This window comes from Sceloporus occidentalis, unplaced genomic scaffold (assembly GCF_023333645.1).
Source record: "Sceloporus occidentalis isolate IW3139 unplaced genomic scaffold, rSceOcc1.0.p SCAF_1, whole genome shotgun sequence".
NCBI lineage: Eukaryota > Metazoa > Chordata > Lepidosauria > Squamata > Phrynosomatidae > Sceloporus > Sceloporus occidentalis.
Window position 1 is genome coordinate 296,725,948 of NW_028316981.1, and position 25,863 is coordinate 296,751,810.

General features: G+C 38.9%; 1 protein-coding gene across 6 annotated transcripts in view; it reads right to left on the reverse strand.

Moving 5' to 3' along the window:
• Nucleotides 1–25,863, reverse strand: part of SPEF2 (sperm flagellar and cilia associated 2) — a 140,795-nt gene that overhangs the window by 15,981 nt on the left and 98,951 nt on the right. For 2 of the 6 annotated variants that reach the window (XM_089496624.1, XM_089496605.1), the window contains exons 30-39: nt 24,507–24,736; nt 18,987–20,137; nt 18,657–18,880; nt 18,361–18,569; nt 18,146–18,269; nt 17,909–18,036; nt 9,925–10,031; nt 7,915–8,097; nt 2,441–2,530; nt 292–471 (exon numbers count right to left, since the gene is read on the reverse strand). In XM_089496624.1, the coding sequence (XP_089352750.1) occupies nt 292–471; nt 2,441–2,530; nt 7,915–8,097; nt 9,925–10,031; nt 17,909–18,036; nt 18,146–18,269; nt 18,361–18,569; nt 18,657–18,880; nt 18,987–20,137; nt 24,507–24,736 (2,626 nt within the window). Of the gene's footprint in view, nt 1–291; nt 472–2,440; nt 2,531–7,914; nt 8,098–9,924; nt 10,032–17,908; nt 18,037–18,145; nt 18,270–18,360; nt 18,570–18,656; nt 18,881–18,986; nt 20,138–24,506; nt 24,737–25,863 lie in introns of those variants that run through there. The other 4 variants (XM_089496614.1, XM_089496630.1, XM_089496637.1 and 1 more) reach the window with 4 other exon arrangements.

Genomic DNA, 25,863 nt, shown 5'->3' on the forward strand with positions numbered 1-25,863 from the left:
GATAGAAAAAAACCCTGAATGCAGTAGATGGCAGTAACATCAACTGGAATATCAAAAAAGTGAGGGAATGACAGATGGCAATTTGAGACTGAAGTATTAGTGTAGAAATAATCCAGAAAATAAAACCAAAGAGCAAGTCTGAAGAGATGTTCATTTTTGCCTGGGGTGGTGACATTTAAACTAGATGTAAGTGAACAGGTTGTAAGAGCCTGGATTTAAGGACTAAAAATCTCCCTTGTCTTTAGACAACCAACACGGAATTATTGTTCTCATCAAGAACCACACTTTTACCAAATGGGGAATAAGAGGGCATTTGTCTTTTCTCCTTTGGATGCGTGTTCCTGTTGCAACACTGAGGGCCCGATAGACTCCATCAATAGCATCAGGATGGGAAGCAAAATAAAGGAGCATGTCAGTGTAGTTCAGCTGTGGAGGATCTTTTTCAGGATCAGCAAACAACGTGAAGAAAAACTGTACAAAGAAAACAAGTTTCAGCAACTTAATGTGTCATATATTTCATTTTATCACCTTAACAGTCTAAGAATAAGCAGAACCCGTTGAGACATATATATTGAATTAGGGGTGTTTCACCAGGAAAAGTTACAGGTTCACTCTCACTTATCTAAAATCGGGACCAGAAGTGTTTGAGATTTTGGATTTTGGGGGGATTTTGGTATATTTGCACACACACACACACACACACACACACTGAGATATTTTGGAGATGGGACTTGCGTATAAACATGAAATTCATTTATGTTTTGTATACATCCTATACACATAGCCTGAAGATAATTTTATATACAACATTTTAAAATACTGTAATTTTATGCATGAAACAAAGTTTGTGTAGATTAAACCATGAGAAAGCAAAAGTGTCACTATCTTAGCCACCCATGTGGACAATTTTGGATTCTGGAGTAGTTTGGATTTTGAAATTCCCGATAAGGAAGGTTCAATCTGTATAGGCATGGAGGGAATGACCTGCACTAAGTAAAAGAACATGTGGGTGCAATGCCTAGTGGTGATCTGCATTCAAGTTGCTTGTGGGAGAGCACAACAACCTATATTCTATGGGTATTTTCATACTAACACTTTCTTGACAGTCTCTCCAGAAGTTGCTGAAGGGTTTTTACCAGTTCACTTTGAAGATATGAAGGACTGAACTCAGGAACACTCTGGATAACTAAAATGCTTGGGGGTTCACATACCCTGCTGTTTAGTATGGATCACAGTAGTCTGCACTGCCATTAAGAAGGCTCTCTCTCCATGTCCTCAACAGATGTACCTGTGATGCTCAAAGAAAAAGCTGACCTTCCAGTAAAAAATAGGAATGACTTCCAGAAAAATATACTGAGGATGTGTTTTGCTCTTAGAGCTAATTGCAATGGACAATGGATACTAAGAAAAACTGAATGGGGTTATTGATTGCTCTGTCCTCCCCTCCCCAGCCTCTGCATATCCTTTTACATAAGAAACAAAATGCAAAGGCAATAAACCAACCCTTCCAATTAACCCCTGACATGTTTCCAGTAAACTTCCCTATTTGCCTATCCTGGGGTTGTCCTAAATCCAATTGCTATTTATGTTACTCCAAAGTTAAAGCCATCAGTCATTCCAGAATCCCACTGTCGATTACTGGGAAGACCATCTGATTTTGTTGCATTGCAGATAGCACCCCTTGAGGCTAGAATCTCAGATATAAATATCACTCCCAAATTTAGCCTCCTCAAGCATAGTGAGTACAGTGTGCCCAGAGATACCTTTCTACTCATTGTACCTGAAGAAGCAGAGCCCTCCCTCTGGTCCATCTGCCTTGGTCCAGGCTTCAGAGGGAGACAAGAACTGCTGGACCTGATCCCCTCCCCCCCTCACCATTCCCTTCTCCTTTTGTGTCGTGTCTTTTTAGATTGTAAGCCTGAGGGCAGGGAACCGTCTATTATCCCCTCTGTTGTAAACCGCTCGGATTCCCAGTGATTGGGCGGTATATAAATAAATCCTATATTATTATTATTATTATTATTATTATTATTATTATTATTATTATATCTTCCTCAGAACCCGTTTGAGCCACATCTCACGTTCCATGGTCACCACTCCAGAACAGGTAAATATTACCTCTTTGACACCCCTAAAACTCTGCTATCCAATTTCCATATCTCTATTTCAATTAGCGCAGGATGGTGTGCCTGTTCTATCATGTGTCTGATTGCATTCTTGCATATTTCTAAATAAAAATCTTATTATTCACCCAAACTTGGAATCCTCCTCCGTTAGTACTGGTATAAACAGGTGGAGATGATCCTCACATTACCCAGCCTCTCAACAGTTTCTCTGAGCTAAGCAAATCCCCTCAACATTTAAAAGAAAAAGCTGACACAGTTGGTAGGGATCCACCAGTGTCCCCCACCTTTTTGGCATGTGAATTTTTTATACGTACTTTTATTAGATGCTCCTGACGGTTAAATGGTAATGGTTCTGTAGGACTTTCAGGAATTACTATATCTTCACTGCCAAACCAAAGACCAACCTAAAAAATAAAGGAAATATTAAGTCTTTTATTACTGTGATCTTTTTTATTCCACTGCTTATGTTTTCCAGCTGATAGAAACATTAAGAATTTATTGGGAAAAATGTTAAAGAAGCCCTATTGGAACATCTGAAAGATGACATTATACTTCTCTATCACCTGAAGAAACCAAACAGTGATTGATTTTAGGAACTAAACAGGATTGGGCCTGGTTGGTATTTGGAAGGGAGACCACCAGAGAAAATTGGAACTCATCAGGCCTGACCCTGTTTAACTACCCAAATCAGACAGGATATGGTACCTAGAGAGTATTTAGGCCCTCCGCTCCTATATTCTTGTTCAGCCATGTTCATAGAGCTAGGAAAGTTACATTATGGACCTCAACTTCCATAATCTATTGGGCTTATAAGCATTAGCCGTATTTTTCATATCTTGGTTTTCAGTCAGAAACTAAAGAACATTTTCCTAGTTTGTATTTAATAGTAACTTGTAGTCTAACCACCTCTGATGTTTTTTGCATGTTGACACCCAAGAAATAGGAAGATGCATGAGGACATAGCACTCATCCTTGGTTTGATAAGCTGTGGTTTACTTGTTTTGCTTTCTCTAAATCTATTCTTCTCTCTCAAAAGCTCAAAACCTCAGGGCTCCAGATCGTTATATTTCTTGCTTCCCTGCTCCTGTGATGATATCCCCCCCGCCCCAAATTGTAAGAGTATTTCCTAGCATCAATATATATCCTTTGTCTCAACCACAGAATCATAGAGTTGGAAGAGACCTCAAGGGCCACCCAGTCCAACTCGCTGCCATTCACAATCAAAGCATCCCTGACAGATGGCCATCCAGCCTCTGTTTAAAGACCTCCAAAGAAGGAGACTCCACCACACTGAGGGAGTGTGTCCCACTGTCAAACAGCACTTACTGTCAGGAAGTTCCTCCTAATGTTGAGGTGGAATCTCTTTTCCTGTAGCGTGCATCCACTGTTCTGAGTCCTACTCTCTGGAGCAGCACAAAACAAGCTTGCTCCATCCACAATATGATACCCCTTCAAATACTTAAGCAGGGCTATCATATCACCTCTTAAACATATCTTCTCCGGGATAAACATATCCAACTCCTTACATCTTTCCTGATAAGGCATGGTTTCCAGATCTTTCACCATTTTGGTCACCCTCCTCTGGACAGGCTTCAGCTTGTCAGCATCCTTTCTGAACTGTAGTGCCCAGAACCAAACACAATATTCCAGATGAGGCCTGACCAAAGCAGAATAGAGTGGCACTATTACTTCCCTTGATCTAGACACTATACTTCTAATGATGCAGCCTAGAATTGCATTGGCTTTTTTAGCTGCCATATCACATTGTTAACTCATGTTCAGTTTGGTCCAGCTGTCTAATCTATTAAGATCATTTTGAATTTTGATTCTCTCCTCTGGGGTATTAGCTGCTACTCCTAATTTGGTGTTGTCTTCAAATTTGTAAGAATGCCTTCTATTAAATGTTGTAAGTTTTAAAAAATTTGTACCCAAGGTATGATTTTCTTTTAAAAAAACTAAATGGGGCTACATGTAGTTTTCAAAACTAACTATGGGTGGATTTCAGAGTGGCAAATATTTGGAGAAAATTAAACAAAATATTGATTTGCTATGCCATAGTGGCAAGAAACTACTACATTAACATCATTGTTGTTGTTGTGGGGTGTCTTCAAGTAGTTTCCAACTTATGGCAACCCTAAAAAGAACCTATCATGGGGTTTTCATGGCATGATTTTTCAGAGAGAGCTTTCTTTTGCATTCATCTGAGGAGGAGAGAATGTGACTCACCCTAGATAACCCAGTGGGTTTCCACGGCCAAATGTGGATTTCTCAAACCATTACACCACTGGCCTCTACAGTAACTAGAGGTTTATAAGAGATTCTTAAGGTCTGAGAGAAGAAGAGGCAGGCACAGCTCCATCATGACTAGTTCCAAAGGCAGATGAAAGACCCTTCCTCCATCTTAACTGCCACCACCCTGGCCTCAGAAGGAGAGAAGAGGCAGGCACAGATCCACCATGCCTAGCCCCAGAAGCAGATGAAAGGCCGTCCCTCCATCTTAACTGCTACCACCCTGGCCTCAGAAAGGAGAGAAGAACTGGCAGTATTTTCTAGATGTAATTCACTTCCCCACTGCCATTCCCTTTTCCTTGTGTCTTGCTTAGATTGTGAGCATGAGGGCAAGGGACTGTCAAATTAAAAGTTGTAAGATGCTCTGAATGCCTTTGTAGCTGAAGAGCAGGGTATAAATACTCTTAATAAATAAGCAAATAAATAGATTTCATTTTCCTTGTCAATTAAATGGTATTTTATTTCTAGATATATTTGAATTAATCTAAACTTCCTTTTCCTATTTAAATAGTATACGTGGCATGTACATCCTTTTCTCAATGTACAATAAATGACTCATTAGATGAAACTATTGTCTTTCAAAATATGAGTCAGTGATTCTGCTTCTGTCAGCAAAACAGAGAAAGAAATAATCTGACAGTTGTGGATGATAAAAGGAAAGCTTTGAAGGTTTATGTGAACTAGGACAAGATCTAACTTCATTCTTTATGTAGAGCTCTGTTAATAATATTATGCAGACTGGGCCCACATAGCAGGAGGAAGACCTGACATAATTTCCAGGGGCCTGAGCGTGCAGGGAGACCTAGCTCAGACTGCAAGCCTGTTACTAAGAGGAGAGAAATGAATCTGAGTTATAAACCATTTTAGTACAGTGTTTATGGCAACTTATTCCACGACATATATATTGAAAAACTGACAGAAATTTCAGAAGCAGAAAAAAGTTTCACCATTCTTCTCGGTTCTGAGTTATGGTGATCCCGTGGGTGAGACATCTCCAAGAATCCCTATCCTCCACTGCCCTTCCTAGATCGAGCTCTTGCCCATAACCCCCCTGACTGAGTCTATCTATCTGGTTTGTGGTCTTCCTCTCTTTCTTCTACCCTTTGCTCTTCCTAGCTTTATTGTTTTTTTCTGGTGATCTGTGCCTTCTCATTATGTGGTCAAAGTATGATAGTCTCAACTTTGCTTCCAAGAAGAGCCCTGGTCTGATCTGTTCAAGAATCCATTTGTTTGTCTTTTTGGATTGTCATGTTTTAGGGGTTCTGTAATTCCCGTTAGCATTTTCTGGAACATGGATCTTTGCTTTTCTAAAGTAACTTGTTGCTTTCCTCTTCAAATAACTAATTACCCTTATTTATTGCTTGTTAAGAAGGGAGTGATTTACTATAATACTCATTAGTAACAATTTTAAATCACTTTTTAAAATACACAGATAAATACAAAAATGGTCAAAATTTCCCAAACGATTCCCCCAAAAGCAATGTTTTAAGAGGAACATTACTAGTTATAACCTCTTTCCCCAAAACAATGCTACTAGTCATTAAGTCACTTGTACAAAGTAGTGATAATGGTGATGCCATTCCCTAGAAAATACCATGTTACTTGGTAGCTCTGGTATTTTCTGTACACAGACAGGAGGATTAAATAGGATGCAGCTGTGAAGAGAAGGAGCCGCACCATGAGACCCCACCAATCTAAGCCTGCATTTGCACCTGCCATCTAAGATTTATTTATTCATTTTTAAATATAGTTTATTAGTGTTTTCTGGAATTGATACTACTTCACATCACCTCCAAACTAGAAACTCCAATTTGACCTCCAACGCATTCCAACTGGGATAAAATAAAATACTACATTCCACCTGGGAATAAATAAAATATTTTATTTTCCTAAAAAAAATAACCCAACATACATTATTCCCCCCTCCTCATACAGATTGGTTCTGTTGCTCAAATTTACCAGCCTATACATCTGAGGATGCGCATCAGATACTGAGCCAAAAAAATAACACACATTCTACCTAGCTTCCTGTGTTGATTCTGGAGCTATTGGCATGTTTTTAATCTCTACTCATGCTAAGCAAAATACCACAACATTGTGTAGGTGGGCGTAAAATTAAAACCTGCATCTCTTTGTGGTTTTCCATCCTGAGTGAGGATCAGTTCCTTTCCTTTTTCTGGTTACTTGTGTTGCCACAAAATGGTGGGTTGTTTCTTTTCTTTTTTGCAAAGAATTTCCACTTATGGTAGTTTAGTTTAGTAAAATTAGATGAACAGAAATGACCAGTTTACCAAGCGAGTAATGTGGAGAAGTGTTGCCACCTGATAAAACTCCTGACTTTGACCACACATGAAGGTGCGAGTCTACATACACTCCACCCCCCCCCATTTCTTTAATAGAGTTAGTGAGGCAAAATTAAGTAGAAAATCTTACCACTTGGCAACTTGATTACATATGCACTCAGCACTAAGGTGGCCTATGAAGGGAGAGAAGAAGAGGCCTCCTGCACAGTGTCATCATGTCTCAGCCCCAGCACTGGATGAAAGAATAGGCATTATCTGCAGGAATTAATTCCCTCCACCCATTGCCATCCTTATGTTTTGTGTTTTATTTAGATTGTAACCCTGAGGGCAGGGAATGGCCAAATCAACAATTTGTAAGCTGCTCTGGGTGCTTTTTCGGCAGAAGGGCAGGGTATAAATACTCTAAACAAACAAATAAACTAGAGTCTGACTGTGGCAAGCATATGGAATGAAGGGAGGGTCCTTCATCTGTCCCTGGGCTAGGCATGGTGGAGCTGTGCCTCTCTCTTCATGTGAAAGAACTGAAATGAATGTTATTTTCATGTGGAAGAACATGAAGGAAATGAAAGCTATCTTCATGTGAAGGAACATGTAGACATGAAACCTCAGCTAGCTGGGGCTAGTACCTAGGACATTAAACACAGATATGCGAGAGAACAAGAGGAAGTGGAAGGGAGGGCTTTGCATGTCATTCCTGTCTCCAATCTCAATTTCTTTTGCCCTCAAATAACCCTTTAGACCAATTGTGGCAAGTTACTTTTTAGAAGAATAAATGACATGCTGAAAAACCATCCATAATTGAGAAGTTGAAGGATGATATTCTAGAATCCAGAGCTTCACCCACCACTAATCATTTAGAGATGGCTTCATTCTATTCATTTGCCTTAGAAGTAATTTCCAGGCTCTGACAATAAGCTATGAAACAAGCTGCTCTCGGTTAGCTTAAAACACCTGAGAGGAGGATGCAGAAATTAATACTTTGGATTCAGTGTGTTGCAATTTACTTGAAAGGAAACCAAGGAGAAAACTGGGGGTTGAAGTTAGGGGCTGATCTCCCAAATGCACATGTGGAGTTTGGTGCATGCCCATCTAGAGTTCAGTATATAAACCTGGGAAGAATAGCAGGCTACTTGACCTGTTGATTTCCGGATTGTATAAACAGTCACAGAGCCTTAAATTGGGAAAAAAAGTAGAACCTGATCATATTCTTCTTGTGAAACAAAGCCATATCCTGTTATATCCACAGCCTGGAATCTTTGCAGAGTTTCAAGAAGATCTGTCACAGAAGGCAGCGGCCAAGGCTGGGAAGCAGCTAGTAAGAACCGACGCCAATCCACAGTGTCCACATCCACAGTCAATAGTGATGCTAGGCTTTGTAACTGTAACAGAAAATGTCACATAGCTAGACAAACACAGCTCTTTTAACACAGTAAGAGGAAAAGGGTTAAGGGCAGGACCAATTTGTACATTCAAGGAGACCATGGGTCTATAAGCAAGGATCCAAAAGCCCATGTTCTCCCTGGCCTCACATCGTCCTGTTTGCACGACACAGGCCAAAACCGTCAGCTTGGACTGACTAGTCTGGACACTGATCTGGCAGTCCTGGACCAATCCCAGACCAAAGAGGCCTTAGCACAGGACAAAACGTCTAGCTGTTTGCTCCTGAACTTCTTGAAAACTCTGCAATGACAGCCAGCACGTCACACACTCCTGCATGCACCTTACCTAATGCTGCAGCCACATCTTCTCTGAAGGCCCCGCCATGGCCTGTGGTGTTGGAGGGGTGCCTGGCCAAGTGGGTGTAGACAGGCACCCTATTTCCACCCTTACAGGCTGCAACAGGAGCCTTCAGACAAGATGTGACAGCAGCGGCAGGTAAGGAGTGTATGGTGGCTGTGCCTCCATAGCATGGTAGCGGGCATGTGTGAACGCCTGCTCATTGCCATGCCAGAACCAGTGGCAGGATACCATGGGCTTGGCTTGTGGTATCCTGCCCCTCTGCTCAGGCTTCATATGTCACAGAGAGTACATGTGTGTGAGATAGGCAGGAGGTGACAGACAGAGAGACAGATAAACTTGTTGATAGATATACAGGTTAATTTGAAAAGGAGAAGGGGATATACACCTGTGCAAACAATTATGTAGCTACAGTAGGCAGAAGAAATAGAAACAGGTAGCCAGGTAGCTCCTTCATTTTTTGTCTGAACTATTTGCTTATTCACATATTAATACCACTTTCTCTCACTCCTCCCTTCCTTGAAAAAACTTCAACTTCACTATTTTTTTTCTTACTTGGATAGTTGTAACCAGCTGACTCCAACCTTCTCTAGCTTATATGTAGTTTCCTTGAGCAATACTTTCTTTTCATTTAAGATGATATTTGATATTGAAGCAAAGCTTTCAGTTCCCAAGAAGGCCACTTTATTGATTTTGCTAGAGATCACAAAGTGACTACAGTGGACCCTTGTTATACGCTGGGGTTTGGTTCCAAGATCTCCCGTGTATAACAAAATCCGTGTATGCTCAAGTCCCATTAGATATAATGACATAGCAAAATGGTGTCCCTTATAAAAAATGGAAAATCAAGGTAAATTTATACTTTTTTGGTACATTTTCAAACCGTGTATGCTTAAATCCGTGTATAAAAAATCCGTGTATAAGAAGGGCTGACTGTACAGTACTTCTCCAACATACGGAAAACTGTAATGTGGTGTAACCATATTCTGTGATGCATATTACAAGGCAAGTGTGAATATAGGACAGTTTTTATGACTCTAAATACATGAAGTCTACTTCATAATATTAGTCAGCGTTCCAACAGAAAGCAAGGCAAATCACAGCCTAGTTTGTACACAGACATGTGTACCTTCCCCATTGCAATTTTAACAATCCTTGGAAGATAGGAGGGGTGGATTTTCAATGGCTGTCAGGTATGTACCATTCAGTGAACAACTGCTATGACAATATCTATTAAAAGCAGCTAAGCTTGTAGTAAACATTATTTTTTTGTATGCAGGGTATGTGGTGGGGTGGAATTCCTTCCATTTTGTAAGGAAAAAAGAACCTAGACCTAAATGTATAAACAGGTTGCAATGCCTCCCAATCTAGTGTTATGCTCTTTGTTAACATCTGAATTGTTTATCTAAGCAATACAGCAACAAATTCAGGTTTAAAAACAAGGAATGGAAAATACAGTCAATACTCACATCATAAATGGATAGGTGCATCCAGGCATCTGGAAGCATATTTGAGCCAAGGTTTAATGTGACCAAGTCATAAACAATATCAGTGAATGTTTTGCTTAGCATTAAACCTAGACAAATGACAAAATAAAGGGGGAGGGGAGTGGCATTACAGAAGTCTTAAAAACTATTCAGAAATCTTATTTTCATTTTCTAATAAGGAACATCACAAATCTATTCAGCTCTTCTTTCCCATTTACTTGCACCAGTGGTACTCAAACATTTTACCCCAGGGAACTCCCTTTACATCCACATGCAGATGTCATGCCCCAACTTGACATAGTATATGAATAAAAATATTTTGCTTATTTAGTGTGCATATTTTCATTCACACATTCATGTATATTCAATAAGGAAATATTCAAATTAGGATAAATTTATTTAAGTAAATTTAATATTTATCTCAATGCATGTGTAAATTTTACACATTACAAAATTTGGTAAGAAGAGGAGGAGGAAGGATTAAAGCCCCCCCAAGTATTGTGCTCCCCAGCAACTCTCACGCCCCACTGTTTGAGAACCACTAACTTGCACAGTAGGCATAATTACCTCCATAGTTCCAAACTGCTGAATATTTTAGATTTTTTTTTACAAAAATATGCATGCTGTATGTAGGTGCTATTGATCAACCCAACATTTTCAATAATCTTTTATGAAAAGGCAGTTCTATTCATGTCTTCCTCATGTGTAAGTCCCAATGTGTCTACAGTTTCACTTCCATGTATCTGATTATAGATACCTCTAACTATGATGAAATATACATTTTAAAGCTTTATTGACTGACCTAAATTTATTGTATTGTATACCACCCTGAAATCTTTTGATACAAGGTGGGATACAACTATTATAGTAAGTAATATTTTATTCAATAAATAAATAAATAAATAAAATTTAGAATCTTGTACAGAGTATTCTTCTGCTTAAAGCAAAATCCTAGATACATTTGCCGCACTGCCACTACATTACCACTTCTTAACTACTAAATAGATATGCAAAAGTGTGAGCTACCTATATTTTGCTCTTCAAGGATATTTTCACATATTACTTTGAAATATTAAGAGCACAATTCCTTATAGAATTGTTTCAACTGTCTTCCTTCTGAAATCTTCAGCAATCTTTAGTGTAGATATACTTTGACAGAGGAGGAGGAAGAATTTATGGTACAGAAACTACCAAATACCTTTCCCATACTCTTTCTAATCCAAATGAAAAGGAGAGATAACATTTCCCATTTTCTTTTCAGACCTTTTAAAAATTTCCTTTTCAATGGAAGGAAAAAAATCTATGTGAGCTCAAAGATTGATGAAGTCTTCCGTCTCAGTGGTTATTCATCATGTCAGATGAAAACAAGATCACTTTGGTTCTAGGTGGATTCAAGGCCTATCCCGATCCACACCAAGCACCCTTTACGTCTTTGCCACATTTGAAATCCTGACAGCTAAAAAGGAACAGAATGGACAAAGTGCATTTCTCTAGACGTTGGATTTCAACAACTAATGAAGAAGAATTCTCTTTGCTGTGGTCCAGCAACATCTAGAAGTCCAACAATATACTTTGCCTGACCCCAGTCTCAATCCAATGTTTAGCCCCAGCTAGAGCAGAGCCATTGAATCAATGGGAACTGGTAAGTCAACAGTTAAGTAAATTCTATTGATTCAACTGATCTCTTCTAGTTGGGACTGGCAACTGGATTTAGGCCCATGGCAGCAGAGCTTTCTGCTGTCCAAATGAGGTGACTCCAGAGGGTGGATCTCCATCATCCACAGACTGGGAGGTCTAGAATATTCTATGCACCTCTGGACTGTTCTCCCAGGGATTACAAAGTTATTTGCTAAGTCTCCAATTAGGGCAAGAGTATTTATCAAAAAGAAACATGGCTATGATAGTACTAATAAAACCATTTGCTCATTAAGGAGGTTCGTTGGATAGCTCAAGAGAACATTGATTCTACCCTACCTTATAGGGTTGCTGTGTGGATCAAATGGGGGGGGGGGGGGGGAGAGCAAAAGCACATTATATTGCCTTTTGCTCTTTGGAGGAAAAGTGATATGCAAAATACAATGCTGGGAAGTTTAAGTAAGTTACAATTTCAAATAATGACATTTGAAATTGGATGGTGTGTAAAGTCTGGATCTTTAGAGGAATTATACTCTACCTGCAAAGAAATAAAAAAAATTAACTTTATTATATTATTATTAATTGACTAGCTCCCATGCAGCACAGCCTTTAACTACAGATAAATGTGAAAGCCAAGCAATTTACATAAAGATAGCTCCAGCCGAGAAATGATTCAAATATTGAATGATAAATTTAATTTTTTAAAAAATTTAAACCAATTAAAAGGAATATTTGTAACCAATATGATATACAATTGTATGCTGTTCAGTAGCATAGAGCTACAGGTTAACAAAAGCTGCCTTTGTTTAAGGCAAACCTCCGTAATTTGTCCGCCCACCACCCATGTACGGTGACCTGCAAATGCTTTTCCTGCTTTCCTAGAACTGCAAGAGATAGCAAAGGTGTTCTTATCTAGCACCTGAAAAACCACAATACAGAGCTGCTGGGCTCCTTGTGGACTGACGGATCCTTATCTAGGAGTAAATAAGAAGACAAGCAGACTACTGAGAGTTCCTTCCCAAGAAAAGCCTCCCATGTTCTTTTTATTTTGGAGTACGTGGTACACTGGTAAGTGACCACAGCAACAACTGGAGGAAACCTATCATGGGCCCCCTGTGTTTTACATGACTGTCACACCTTGGATAATCATCATGCACAGGAATATAATTACCGGATTCAGGCTCGTGTGCGAGCCTGGTCATGCATAGTACAAGCCCACTAACCTCACCCTCTTCATTGTCTTTGTGGCTATTATATAGCTTAAACATGTGTTTGCATTTAAAAATAAAGGCTCCCCTCCATAATGCAATTAGCTTTGCCATGGAAGAGGCTATAATTACTGGAATCATAGCAGAAATGGAGAGGGGGGAGTTAACTCTTTCCTGCCCTGCTGCAGTCTTGACTAAAAAAACAAAGAAAACAAAAACGGATGTAAGCAGACTTGAGTCCTGTAACAGGAGAAATGTGGGCTGAAAATTAAACAAACAAACAAACCTTCTCTGAAATGGTTCAGAGAAGGAAATCTCTACACTGACCTCTACAGCAAATTTTCTCCCAAGGCACACAGCAACTTTGGAAGAATGAATGTGGTCAAGATCATAAGCAGGGAAGGAAAAAAGTTGCCTTCAATGGCTATTTCAATCCACCCCCCACCCCCCAATCTGATGCCATTTTCATTGGGAAAGATTTTGCATTTAATATCTCCTTTGATTGTCAGGCTCAGCGTACTCAAGTAAAATACTGCGATGGCAACAGGACGAGGTTGATCTATGCAGCATTTGCATTTATTCTTTCTGATGAACTCATATGGTACATGCCAGACTTGCAACCCGTTGTATAGTAGCCAAATAACCCAATTTTTGTAGCAGCAAAACGTATGTGGGGTGGAGTTTGATTGATGCCTAATATTGTATGGATGCAGTTGACCTCCACACAAAACCAAATGATTTGGTTGTGTGAATTGGTCCTCAGCAGGAAGACACAATATCTGAAAATGTCACTGATTCTCAAATGAGATGGGGTTTCATATTTGCAGAGGGAAAAGCCAGGTATAGCATTACTACCACATGGCAAAAAACAAAACCACCCCCAATCTTTCATATGTTAAACCATGTAGGTGTATCAAGTGACCATTTTTGTACCTGGCCCCTTCCCCTCCAGACTGCTGTTTAAAATAAACAACTAGAAAATGAGACTTATTGGTCCTGGAAACCTCCAGCAATTCTTCTTCCTGTTTGCCCCCAGCCACCACAAGATTTTAAAAATACAGTAGTAAGTTTCTTGCTATTTCCAGTTTTGTTTTTTGAAGGAGTGGCTGATGTGGTCTGCAGTAGGTCCCTCAGGTTGAAAACTGGCTCTTGCACCCAAGCCAACTTGCCCTCTCATGATACCTAAACAGTTTACAAAGCCTGAGTAAGTGGCAGATAATATATTTTGCTACAATCACATACACAGAATGGTTATGTATGTGAACAGAAACAAGTCTATTTTTGCTGATTTTACCTATTCTGAAAATGTTGTCTCCCAGTGTGGAGAGCAGGAAACACAGAGACATGGCCACCCATGCAAGCTTTGCCCCTTAAGAGCCTGCCCATTTCCTAAGCTTCCATTGCCAAATATTAATCTGGGAATAGGAAGCGGAGAAGAACTTGCCCTCTGCTGATGCACAGTGAACCATGGCTACTTCTAACAAGCTTTACCTCACCAACCAGCTGGCTAATCAAACTAGGCATGCATTTGAAGGTTGCAAACTTTTACATCTACAGTTGCAATCACAAAAGCTGAAAGCATTAGGAAATGGAGAAGATTAGGTGAATACTACCTTCAAGCTCCAGGTTCATTTAAAAAGTATGTTATCCGGCACATATTATAGATAAGGGAGAAAGACAACAACCTTATTAGGTTTTTTTTATGAAGATACATCTATGTGTGGATGATGTCACTTCCCTGAAATTCCTGCTACATTGAACAAATCGCAAAAGTCACATTTCTTCTCTTCTTCAATTACTTTTCCAGATCATAGGAACAACAATTTTGAGGAGTCATTTGCAATTACGGTTTCTGTAGCAACTATTGAAAAAGAATGATCCCTCTCATTGTTGACCTCAGTCCAAACACAGTACATTTGAAAAGGCCAGCATGATATAGTGTTTGATTTAAGAGACCAGGGTTCAAATCCCCATTCAGCCATGGAAAGCCACTGAGATGAAAGCAATGTCAAATCTCCTCTGAATAAATCTTGCATAACAAAACAAAACCCTCTATGAGTCAATGTCCACTTGAATCCACACAAGAATAAAACACAATTTGAATGAATGGATGAATGAATCACTGTGACCCTTCTGAACAATTTTGAAAGCTGAAAGAACGGTAGCAACCAGCAATTTGTGAACAGTGCTTATTTGTCCATGCAGGATATCATTTTGAACAACAAATGTCTGGAATAATGGAAGTTAACACGAAAAAAGCCTGGTCATTAAGAAGAGCAATAACAATTATTCATCCATATGAGTCATGAAAAGGATGAAATCATTTCTATAATATGATACATAATGATAATCATGTAGAAGAAACTGTTCTCAATTCTTAAGAATCTTGTCAGAACCACAATATTTCAAAACATCTTCTTTAAATAAATTGGGATATTCCAACAGTTATCAGACATACATGACAGCTTAAATTTCATAGTGCATTAACAGCCTTGAGAGAAAAGTGATCATGCTTCATTATATTAAATCACACATGTGGTTTTAATTGTTTAAAATTTAATTTGTACAAACATATACAAATTATGTTTAATAATTTCACAACTGAATACTACATATGTATCAGTATTCCACAGTGGCCTGAATCCTGTTGGTTGGACCCAACTACAATGAAGCCACTGGGATTTATTTCTTGACTCACCATTCAGCTATTGATTCTATAAGTCTATTCTAGTTGGGGCATTTTCTTTGGATGCCCAAAATGTATTCAAAATGCTCAAGTGAAGTTTTAATTTACTGCAAAGCTAGAAATTTGGGGACTGGAGGTAAATTCCATTGGGGGAACAGAATTCATATTTGGTGTGTGTGTGCGTGTGTGTGCGTGTGCAGTTCATCATTTTGCTCCTTCTCCTGTAGCTACACTCCTTAGCCAATATTCTTAAAAAAACCCCAACAAACTCTAAAGTAAGTGTTGGAAACTTCTGTTCCTCCACATGGTGACCCACTATCATAGCCAGTGGCCCAGGATGACAGTAATCATCTGACCATATCTATGTTTCCAAATGTACTTCTCCTCCTCTAAAAGCTAAATGCATATGCTAATTTTATGATACAAAGGGCATTCCACACTCTGTCATAATGTACCTTCATATAGCATCTCAGGCTATTTTGTTTCTTGATTTTGCAAGAAGCCTCAACATTTCCTTTACTAGTTTCTTGTAAATAGTCTTACAGAATGATTAATGGGCTTAATGGTAAGCTATATGCGGCAGTGCCCTTAAATGTTTCATGTATATTCTCCTCAGGTGTTCAAGCGCCCACTACATAGATATATCCTATCTGGTTTTTCTCTTTCATTTCTAAATTTCACTGGGATTATGTACCATTTATGTGATTATTTTTATCCTCTTTAAAATGAAAAGATGTTGAAAATTTCTCCTACGGAGAAATATTATTCCATATATTGTGAGACAAGGTTTCTGTCTTCAGGGCACAAATGAAAATTACCAGTCACAAAATGGTGGCACAGTAGAAGAGGAATTCACAAAATGGTAGCACAGAATTTTATTAGTTTCGATGCACTTTTGAATGCCCCTACTCATCCTCCTAGTGGTAAAAATATAAATAATGACACCTTAAATAACTAACAATTTGCAGCTCTTACATGGTTTTAAATGTTTGGAGGGTTGTTTTTAATACTTGACACTGGGGATCACAGATGCCTTCTGTTGTTTGGTTCTCTGAGTGGTTTCAGATTTTGTTTAAAAGATATTCAGCAGAGTAGATCAATTGAAGAGCCCTGCTAGCCTCTGACTGGTTTTATTGGCAGCTGAGAAATCAGTTTATGTTCCTTTTGAGAATAAGAACACAAGATACTAAGGGCCCGAACAGACAGGCCAAAATAAAGCTGCTTTGGGTCACTTTGGATGTATGCTGTTTAAATGCTGCTGAGTCCTAAGAGGCCAGAAGCCATGCCAAAGCCATGCTCCAGTCCTAAGGAATAGAGCACAGCTTTGGTGCAGCTTCTGACCTCTTAAACAGCATACCTCTAAAGTGATCCAAAGCAGTTTAATTTTGGTCTTTCTGTTTGGGCCCTAAGTTTTCCACTAAGTGTGACACTACAGCCTACTAAGGTAAGAAAGAAAAGATGGCCAGGATGCTTTCAAAGAGATAGCAATTGTAGTCTACATCACTGTAGAAAGAAAAGGATCAGGGGAGAATGGAGCCTTGTGGCACCTATAAAACCAACCAGCTTATTTTAGTGTGAGATTTTATGGATTACAATCCCTTTTCCTCAGCTGCATCAATGTAGTATAAAGTTCAACCTAACCACTGTCATTCAAGGTTGGCCAGCAGCTTTTGCATAAGTGATTAGAGAACAAGGAGGATCAGCAGTAGCAAAGATGTGAAGAATGTGGTCTGAATAAAGCAGGACAAACTATAATTACTCAACATCCCCTCTTTGTTATTGGTCTTGGCAGCTGGAAACAACTTAGCCAGAAACAATGCCATGTCCCAGTCTGGAAAATACTGCCATTTGGTGAAGAGCTCATTCTCATTTTAGTTTACGTTGCCCTGCAATTCCACTCTCCAAATATAACAGAAATGTCCCAGTGCTTTTTCTGATTTCTTAGATTGCAGTTTAGTATTTGTCTTGCTTTTCAACCTTTCCTGGCTTAGGTTTTACATTCCATTTTTATAATTACAATGAACATGGAGCTGGAGAGCCTCAGGGTGATTAATGTATTTCATATCCCCAGCATAGAAACTGTAATGGGGGCTCACTAATTTACCTGGCTTGTGTTTAGTTAAGTTATACAAATTCTGTTTAAAAATTCACATTGCTAAAACTGATTATGGAAGTCACAGCTAATCACTTTCAGATGAATTTTCTGTTTCCCATTCAGAGTCAGACAAATAATCTGCTCTTTCATTTTGAGCCATCCATTGACCAGCCTGCAATTTTCTCTTCCTTTGCCAAGAAATATTCCATAACTGAATAGCCTTTTGGGGATCAAAGTTGTTGATATCTGGAGAATTCATCTGAATGACCATGAGATCGGTCATGCTTTCAAACATTAGTTTTGAATGTTTCTGCATCATGGTAAGCTTCATTTGACAGAAACCTCGTGCAGCTTCCTCTGAACTTGCTGGCAGTGTCAGAACAAGATCTATGAGCGTCAGGATGTTTGGGTATTTATGAACATAATCTGTGTTCACCATGTCCCATTTTAAGCTCCGGATGCTTTGATATCTAGAAAGGATAATTCTTGTTATTATATATAGCATTTCCCCACTACTGCTATCTGTAAAAATTCATTTATGTTTCAACAAGTTTATGTCTATGTTAATATGCTTATTACCGATTATACAGCTCTGCTTTCAACATGTTCCATTCAGTCTCAATTTCATTAATTTTCACATTGGCACATTCCAGGATTGGCTCATAATGTTTAGACAAAACAGACACTTCCATCTCACCAAAGTCTGGAGGAATGAGAATGTTAATTGAAAAATGTCATAATATATCAGAAAGAAATATTCATTCATGTGCAGTAATATTGATTTTTTTATATACCTGGTTTGATTTTGTCTGGCCACAGCTTAAAACTTCCAATAGTACTTGCTCTTAAAACTTCTTCACTAGCATCACAGAAACAATCATGTAGGTAGTTCAAAAGATTGCTTAATAACTCTATCCGAACAGCTGATATATTGCCATCTCCTACAAGATGATATCCATGAAAATGTGTGAGAGTTTCTAGCAGACGCTCCCTTGGTCCTGATCTGAAAAAATAGCATGTAAGATATGGACTATGTATCTTTGCTTTACATACAGTCAGTAATAAGCAAAATTTGCTAAATAGGTGCTACCTCATTCGATACATTTGGAGTGTTTCCAGTGTGCCCTGGAGTGTTGCAAACACATCTGCAATAGAAGAGTTCTGATCCTGAGCAACACGAGATAAAATGTTGAGGACATTAATGACATCCAGCAAGAAATGAGAAAACTTTACAATGTCTGTATTCAGAAGGAGCTTTAAGAAGTCTTTGGCTTTCTGGTGATTTAAGGAACATGGCTCCTCTTCTATCTGGAACTCAGCAAGAAAGGAAAAAAACAATTAAATGAAATTGACTAAAATAATACTGATCCAGTTTTTAATTTATTTCTTCATCTTGTGCATGATTTTAAAGAGGATTTACCTTATTTATGTGTAGGACAATTGCTGGATATCCTTTAAGAAGGATCTGAAGAGCTGTCTGTAAGCGAAGGAGCCATCGGGAGCCACCAATTCGAGAAGGAACCGCTGGTCGCAGTTTGAGAGCTTCATAAACTAGCTTGAGGTTGCTCTTGTTCAGGGGAGAGTTGTGATAAAAATAGTACATGTTTTTCAAGAGACCTGTTAAATTCATGTACAGTGAGATGCTTTTCAGTGCTCTCTTGTATGCAATTTCAAGGTGATGCACAAGACAATGAACACTCTGAACACATGGCTGAATTTCCTTCAGCAATTTAGCCACACCATTATTTTGTCCCACCATAATATCTCCACCATCACTTCCAAAGCCAACGAGTTTTCTTGCCCAGTCCTGGTTTGGCAAGCTGAGCTGCAAATTGGTTTGTAAAAGTTTCACAATGGCATTTTTCATAGCGGAAGCATCATACCTTTCTACAGACTCAACTCCAACAATTTGACAGTGGATCTTCCCTTCACTTGCAAAGCGCACATATACCAGGGCAGCTTCTTTATTTGTACTATCTGTAATACCATCACTAATGAGTGAAAAAAACTTGCATTTTTCCAGTTTCTCTTTCAAGGCCCTTCGTTCCACTTCAGCAATAAAATGAGTAAAGATTCTTGCTGTCTTGTCATTTCTAAATATGGAACCAATGTCCACCCCTTTCTTATCATCCAGTTTGCACATCCAGTCCAGGTCTGTGAAGGGACGTCCAGTTTTGGCAATTGCATGACATGTTCTGAAGAGATTTTCTAGTCTTCCTAGGGTTGTTTTACTCATGCTCTTTAACATCTGCTCAGTGGTAGCTGTATCTGGGGTGGAACTACTGGCTTCTTCCATACAGGTGGCCCATGCATGAGCTTCACTGCTATGGTGGTCATTGATTAATTCAAGTATGAAAACATCAGTTCCAGAACAAAAGTTGTGTGTCTTCTCCCCTAAATCCACATTGTGTTTCCGACACAAAGCACAGTACATTGTGCCCCTGTCACTGTCTTGTTTTAGCCAAGGGTACTTAGCCAGCCATGTTTTTTGAAACTGCTGATTCTTCTTGAAGCGCTTTTGATTACTCGGGCCTATATTCTTGCTTTTAAATTGCTTCAGGGCTGCTATGGCTACAAATATTTTAAACAGACACAGTATTAAAATGTGTTATAATTGCTGCCAAATTTTCACTGTGATACCTTATTATTACTTTAAAATACAATTAATTAGTGTTTTAAAATACAATATGCACTTGTTGATGAGGCTGTCTCCTATCTGGGACAGCACAAACTGTTCTGACTCCCACATGACTGCCAACTCCATTATTGGGCTTTGCAAACACTAAGGGAATTGGGTTCACCTTCCAATCGTCTGCAAATATGACCCCCCCCCCCCCATGGAAACAGGATAAGATATGTTGATCATCTACCAATTTCTTGGAGGTCATGTACACTGGAGTAGGTTACTGCTTATAGAGGTTATTCCTACTTCCCCTTTGTCAATGAACAGAACACACACACACCACACTCATGAAAGTGCAAGGTTTCCCTTAATATTGTGTTATTTCCAAGCCATCCCAGAAAGTGAGCTATATTTTAAAACTTCTTCCTGCTGGCTAGAGTTTCTGAAATGCTATGTGATTTCTGGAATATGGTGGTATGTAACGAGGCTGTGTTATACTGTGACAATTGATCCATATCACTTGGCACTGTTTATGTTGTTTTGTAGAGGTTTTGTTTTTTCAAACTGGAATTTTCAGTATTTCAGGAAGTTTGGCTGTCAGGTAGCTGACAGAATCATTGTGAGTGCCATGAGGTTTTCATAAAAATTTCTGCAAGTCAGGAAAGGATACCTCATAATCTTAAATTAAAGACATTTCTAAATTTTTACAGAAATGCCTCCTGCCAGACCTTTTGGTCTATTTTCTTTCCCTTTCTTTGCCTCCATTTCCCCACCAACTATCCAATGAAAGATCGAAAAAGACTGTTTTGCAATTTTCAGCCCAGCATTAGTTTCATCACCATCACCATCATTTGTATATGCAATTAGCTCTTTTAAAAGAAAGTGAGTGTGAAAGAAAAGGCTGTCATAGTAAGAAGAAAGAGCTGATCTTCAGGTGAAGGAAATGAAATATAAATAAATAAATACATAAATAATTTGGAAAGTCTGCCTTTGTGGAAGATGTGCCTGCCAGCCAAAGTTTTGTAACAGGAACATCTAAATAGAGATGGCAGTAGATCTATCAGAGATTGGAATTGTTCCTTCCATGTAATCATGTATTCCTTTCGTGTTATACTCTCAACCCTCCTCTTCCTTGTTTCTTTTTGAATGAATTTAAAACAGCAGCTCTTGGAGTTTGGTAAAATGTAAGTAATTTTCTGAAAAACAGTTAAATGTGTGCATTTTAATGAACCTGTTAAATGAGCACAAACTGAATTTGGATTGAGCAATCTACTCCCGGAAGACACCAGTAAGTCCCTAGTAATGCCCAGATAGTATAGATCTCATCACAAGCCACATTTCAAAAATATTTTCACTAAAGATAATTAGAAAACATAGAGAATGTGGACTGTGACAAGCTCTGCGATACATGTAAGGAATGGTTTAACAATCTGAATGGTAACAGTATCTCTAACAGTGGCAGAGACATTGCCTAACTTCAGCACTCCTTGATTTAGCATATGAATCTCTGCAATCCTCACCTTTTAAAAAAAAAAAGATGAGGACTACAATCAGAAATTCTAGTTCAGACTTTAAACTGAGCTGGAAAAGAATTTCCTTCTTTTCTTCCTTTCATCCAAACTGAAAAGAGAAAGTTAGAATATTTGCATTGAGATTATGCTCTTTGAAAGTCCAGAAGGATTTTCTTTTCTAGTCAGTGGAAAAGGCCAAAGAAAAAAAATATTAAGATAGTCAATGTTCCACCTAAATAACATTTTCTTTTCTGCAGAAAGAATTATGAAATAAAGCTGTTGGCCTCTTAAAATAAAGCTTGGTGATTTTCATGCTTGGTGCTTTCCATGTTGAGCTTCTCTACATAATCTAATTTTTTCTTTTGTGCCTACAAATACTCTGAGGCCACTGAAAGTAGCTGAGCTGCAAGTCAAAATAGTATTGGGTAAATAGAACAGAAGTTTCCCTTTGTGGTTTTCCTTTTTTCTGCTGACTTCCTCTGTAATGCTATTCTTCTTCCTGTTTAATACAGTTTGTCTGAAGGGGTCAGTAAAGACAAAAAAGCACTTTTCAATGTAAGAAAATGCAAGCATGTCTGGTATTCCTAATATCAATGGTGCAATAAAATATCATGTAGTAATTCTAACTAGAAGTAATCATGTAGAAAAACTATCTACATCTAATTGAGCATAGAAATGAGACTGAATCAAGAGACCCTGTTTAGGAGACCATTATCAAGATTTTCTTTAAAAAAATTTTTATCTTCACCTGACAAACTTTGAGAAGAGTCTGGGTTGTCTGGGGGACCTTCATACTGTCCCCAGAGTGCACTTCCCCCAAATACGCAATACAACAAGTAATGGGAGACTCTCCTTGTCATTATTATGGAGCAAAACAAAATGTACAAAGCCAGTTCCATTACTGGTAGCAGGGAATAGTGTTTAGTGGTTGTTACAACCCCCTAAAATTATAGCAAGTTAAGGCCTTACTTTTTCAGGCATGAGTTTTCCTTATGTCTATATCCTTGTGTATGTGACAATTTTAGTGAAAATCTTGCCTTTTATATATATAAAAGCTACTGAACTACAAATCTATAGATAATCCTTATGTTCCAAACCAATTTGTACACTCCAATCCAATTATTTTATCCACCAAATAATTCTTATGTTCCACAAACTTAAATTCATCAGGTCATTAATTTTAAAGAAAAAAGTAGACACTAATAAATCTGAATACTATACTATATATTTCCACATTAATAGAACAAAATGCTGTAAACAACTTTCAAAGGCACACTGTGAAAACCAAAAGTAGCTGGAATACATATCAGTCAACATCTAAGGACTATTATGTGGCAGAAAAAAAACCTATGTTAGTTAATACTTCGTCTGTTTTCTGCAGTTAACAGGAACTCATAAGTTGTTCTTCCAAATCAACTTCAGGTCTTCGAAAAATGGGTTAGGAGTAGGAAATAGCTGAAGAGCCTCACACTCATACAAGAATCTGTCAATGGAGGCATGCTCTAGAGATGAGTGAGTCTAGATTCCCAGCTACATTCCACTTCTGAAGTGAGATGAGTGGCCACCTGACCCAACTACATAGCATGTTAAAGACAAAACATTCAACTCTATTTTAATTTTACTGTACTAAAACAACAGTGTAAGCATCTGATCTAGATCAAGACCACTGTGCACATAATTTTCCACCTTTAAATGGTAGTTTTTAAAAAAGTTGTCTAAGAATAATGTCGTCATGACCCAATTGCTAGTCCAATTAGAGAAGATTCCCTCAATAAAATACTAAATACTGAGCCAATACTTATGTAAACCTCAGTGATTCAATTGCTCCACTCTATTTGGGAGTAGAAGATGAATGCTGGCACATGGATTGGAGCTCTGTAGGCTTACTTTATACAATTTCTCCACCAACCCAGAAGGGTGGTGCCTTGGTGGTGCCAAAAAGACAAATAAATGGGTCCTAGAACTAATCAGGCTATAACTCACCCTTGAAGCCAAGACGACTAAGCTGAGGCTGTTGTATTTTGACCACATCATGGGCATACATGGCTCATTAGAAAAGACAATAAAGCTTACTAAAGCTGAAGGCAACATGAAAAGAGGACACTACATTCCAGATGAATAGCCTCAATCAAGGAAGATATGGCCCTGAGTGAAGTCGAAGGCTTTCATGGCCAGCATCCATAGTTTTTTGTGGGTTTTTCGGGCTATGTGGTCATGTTTTAGAAGATTTTCTTCCTGATGTTTCACCAGCATCTGTGGCTGGTATCTTCAGAGAACATGGCCACATAGCCCGACCCCCCCCCCAAATGGCCCTGAGTCTGCAAGACCTGGGGAGGGTTGCTGATGACAGTGACTTGGAGAGCTCTCATTCATGGGGTCACCATAAATCAAGTCATCTTGATAGCAGTTAATAACCATTTTTTCAGTCTAGTAGAAATATCTTTGGCCTGCCTAAATATCCTAAAGGCACCAGATCCTGTCTGATCTTGGAAGATAAGCAGAATCAGCCATGATTAGTCCTTATATGGGAGACCATCAATGAATAACAGGTGTAGTAGCCTGTATTTCAGAGGAAGGATTTGGCAAAATCATCTCTAAATATTCTTTGCCTAACAAAAACCTATGAAATTCATGTGGTCACCATAAGTTGACAGGCAAGTTGAAGGCACATACATACACACAGAAACACCTTTGAATATTAATATAGACCACTGTAGAGAGCACTATCACCAATGGTACAAGCGTAAGACATTTGGCACAGGTCATTAATCTGCTTTTACAAATATACAGAAAACCACTATCCTACCTTTAGGTGCCACCTGTAAAAACTGCTTATGAAGAGTGCTAAGCTGTGAAATAGTCAGACTACCATCTGTAGCAGTTTCTACAGATGGAGGACGAGGTGGAGGAACTGGGTCTGGAAATACTTTGATATCCCCGTTAATGTAAAACTCTGTCCCTTCCAGAACAAGTTCATACTGAATTCTGGTAGACGTTTCAATGTGGTTACGAGCAACCTCCGTTAATTTGTCAACACTGTAACAATATAATTTTGAAAGAAAGGAGAAGACTCCTCAAAATCAAAGAACAATTATACTGAATATTAGTTGTTCTATAGCTGTTATATTGCAGATTAGTTGCCCCCATCAATTCCAGTGTTTTTGAACCATTCTTTAAATAAATAAAAAAAACCAAAAAACAAAAAACCCTGCTTTGAACTATAGTACTTTTCAAAAACTGCAGTCTTTGTCTGCTTTCCTGCAGTGAGGAAAAAATGATATAATTATTCTTTCTTGCCTGTGAGAATGACTTTAGGCAGATCTACCTCCCTACTTCAGACACCGGCAGCATTGTACTCCGCAGCCCAGTAACATTACAGTGATTTAGCATAGTGATGGTGGGGCAACAGTGACTCTTCACATGATGGGATTTGTTGGTGAGCTGCAGCCCATAATTGGCTTTGTTCATCAGTAGCAGCACATCAACACTGGAAACCCCCCCCCCCCAACTTACTAAAAAATGGGCCATTGAGCCTTGCCAGCTTCCACTAATGGAAGGTAAGAGGCAATTCCCAGTGATTTCTTCTTCCCTCTGGAATCCCCTGCCCCTAGGGATGGAAAGAATATTCACTATTTTTCATTTCCTGCCAGAAAAATAGGATTCCCAACACTTGGGAAACTAAGGCCTGTTACAGACTGCCAAAATAAAGCTGCTTCGGGTCTCTTTGGAGGTATGCTATTTAAATGATGCATGCATCTTAAGAATCCAGAAGCTGCACCAAAGCTGCACTCCAGTGCTTAGGAATGGAGTGTGGCTTTGGCGCGACTTCCGGACTCTTAGGACCCATGCATCATTTAAATAGCATACCTCCAAAGAGACCCGAAGCAGCTTTATTTTGGCAGTCTGTAACAGGCCTAAGGGCCCTAACAGATAGGCCAAAATAAAGCTGCTTTGGGTCACTTTGGAGGAATGCTGTTTAAATGCTGCATGTGTCCTAAGAGGCTGAAAGCTGCCCCAAAGCCACGCTCCAGTCCTAAAGACTAGAGCACAGCTTTGGTGCAGCTTCTGGTCTCTTAAACAGCATACCTCCAAAGTGACCCGAAGCAGCTTTATTTTGGCCTTTCTGTTCAGGCCCTAAGTCAGGAAGAATATTACAAACTGAC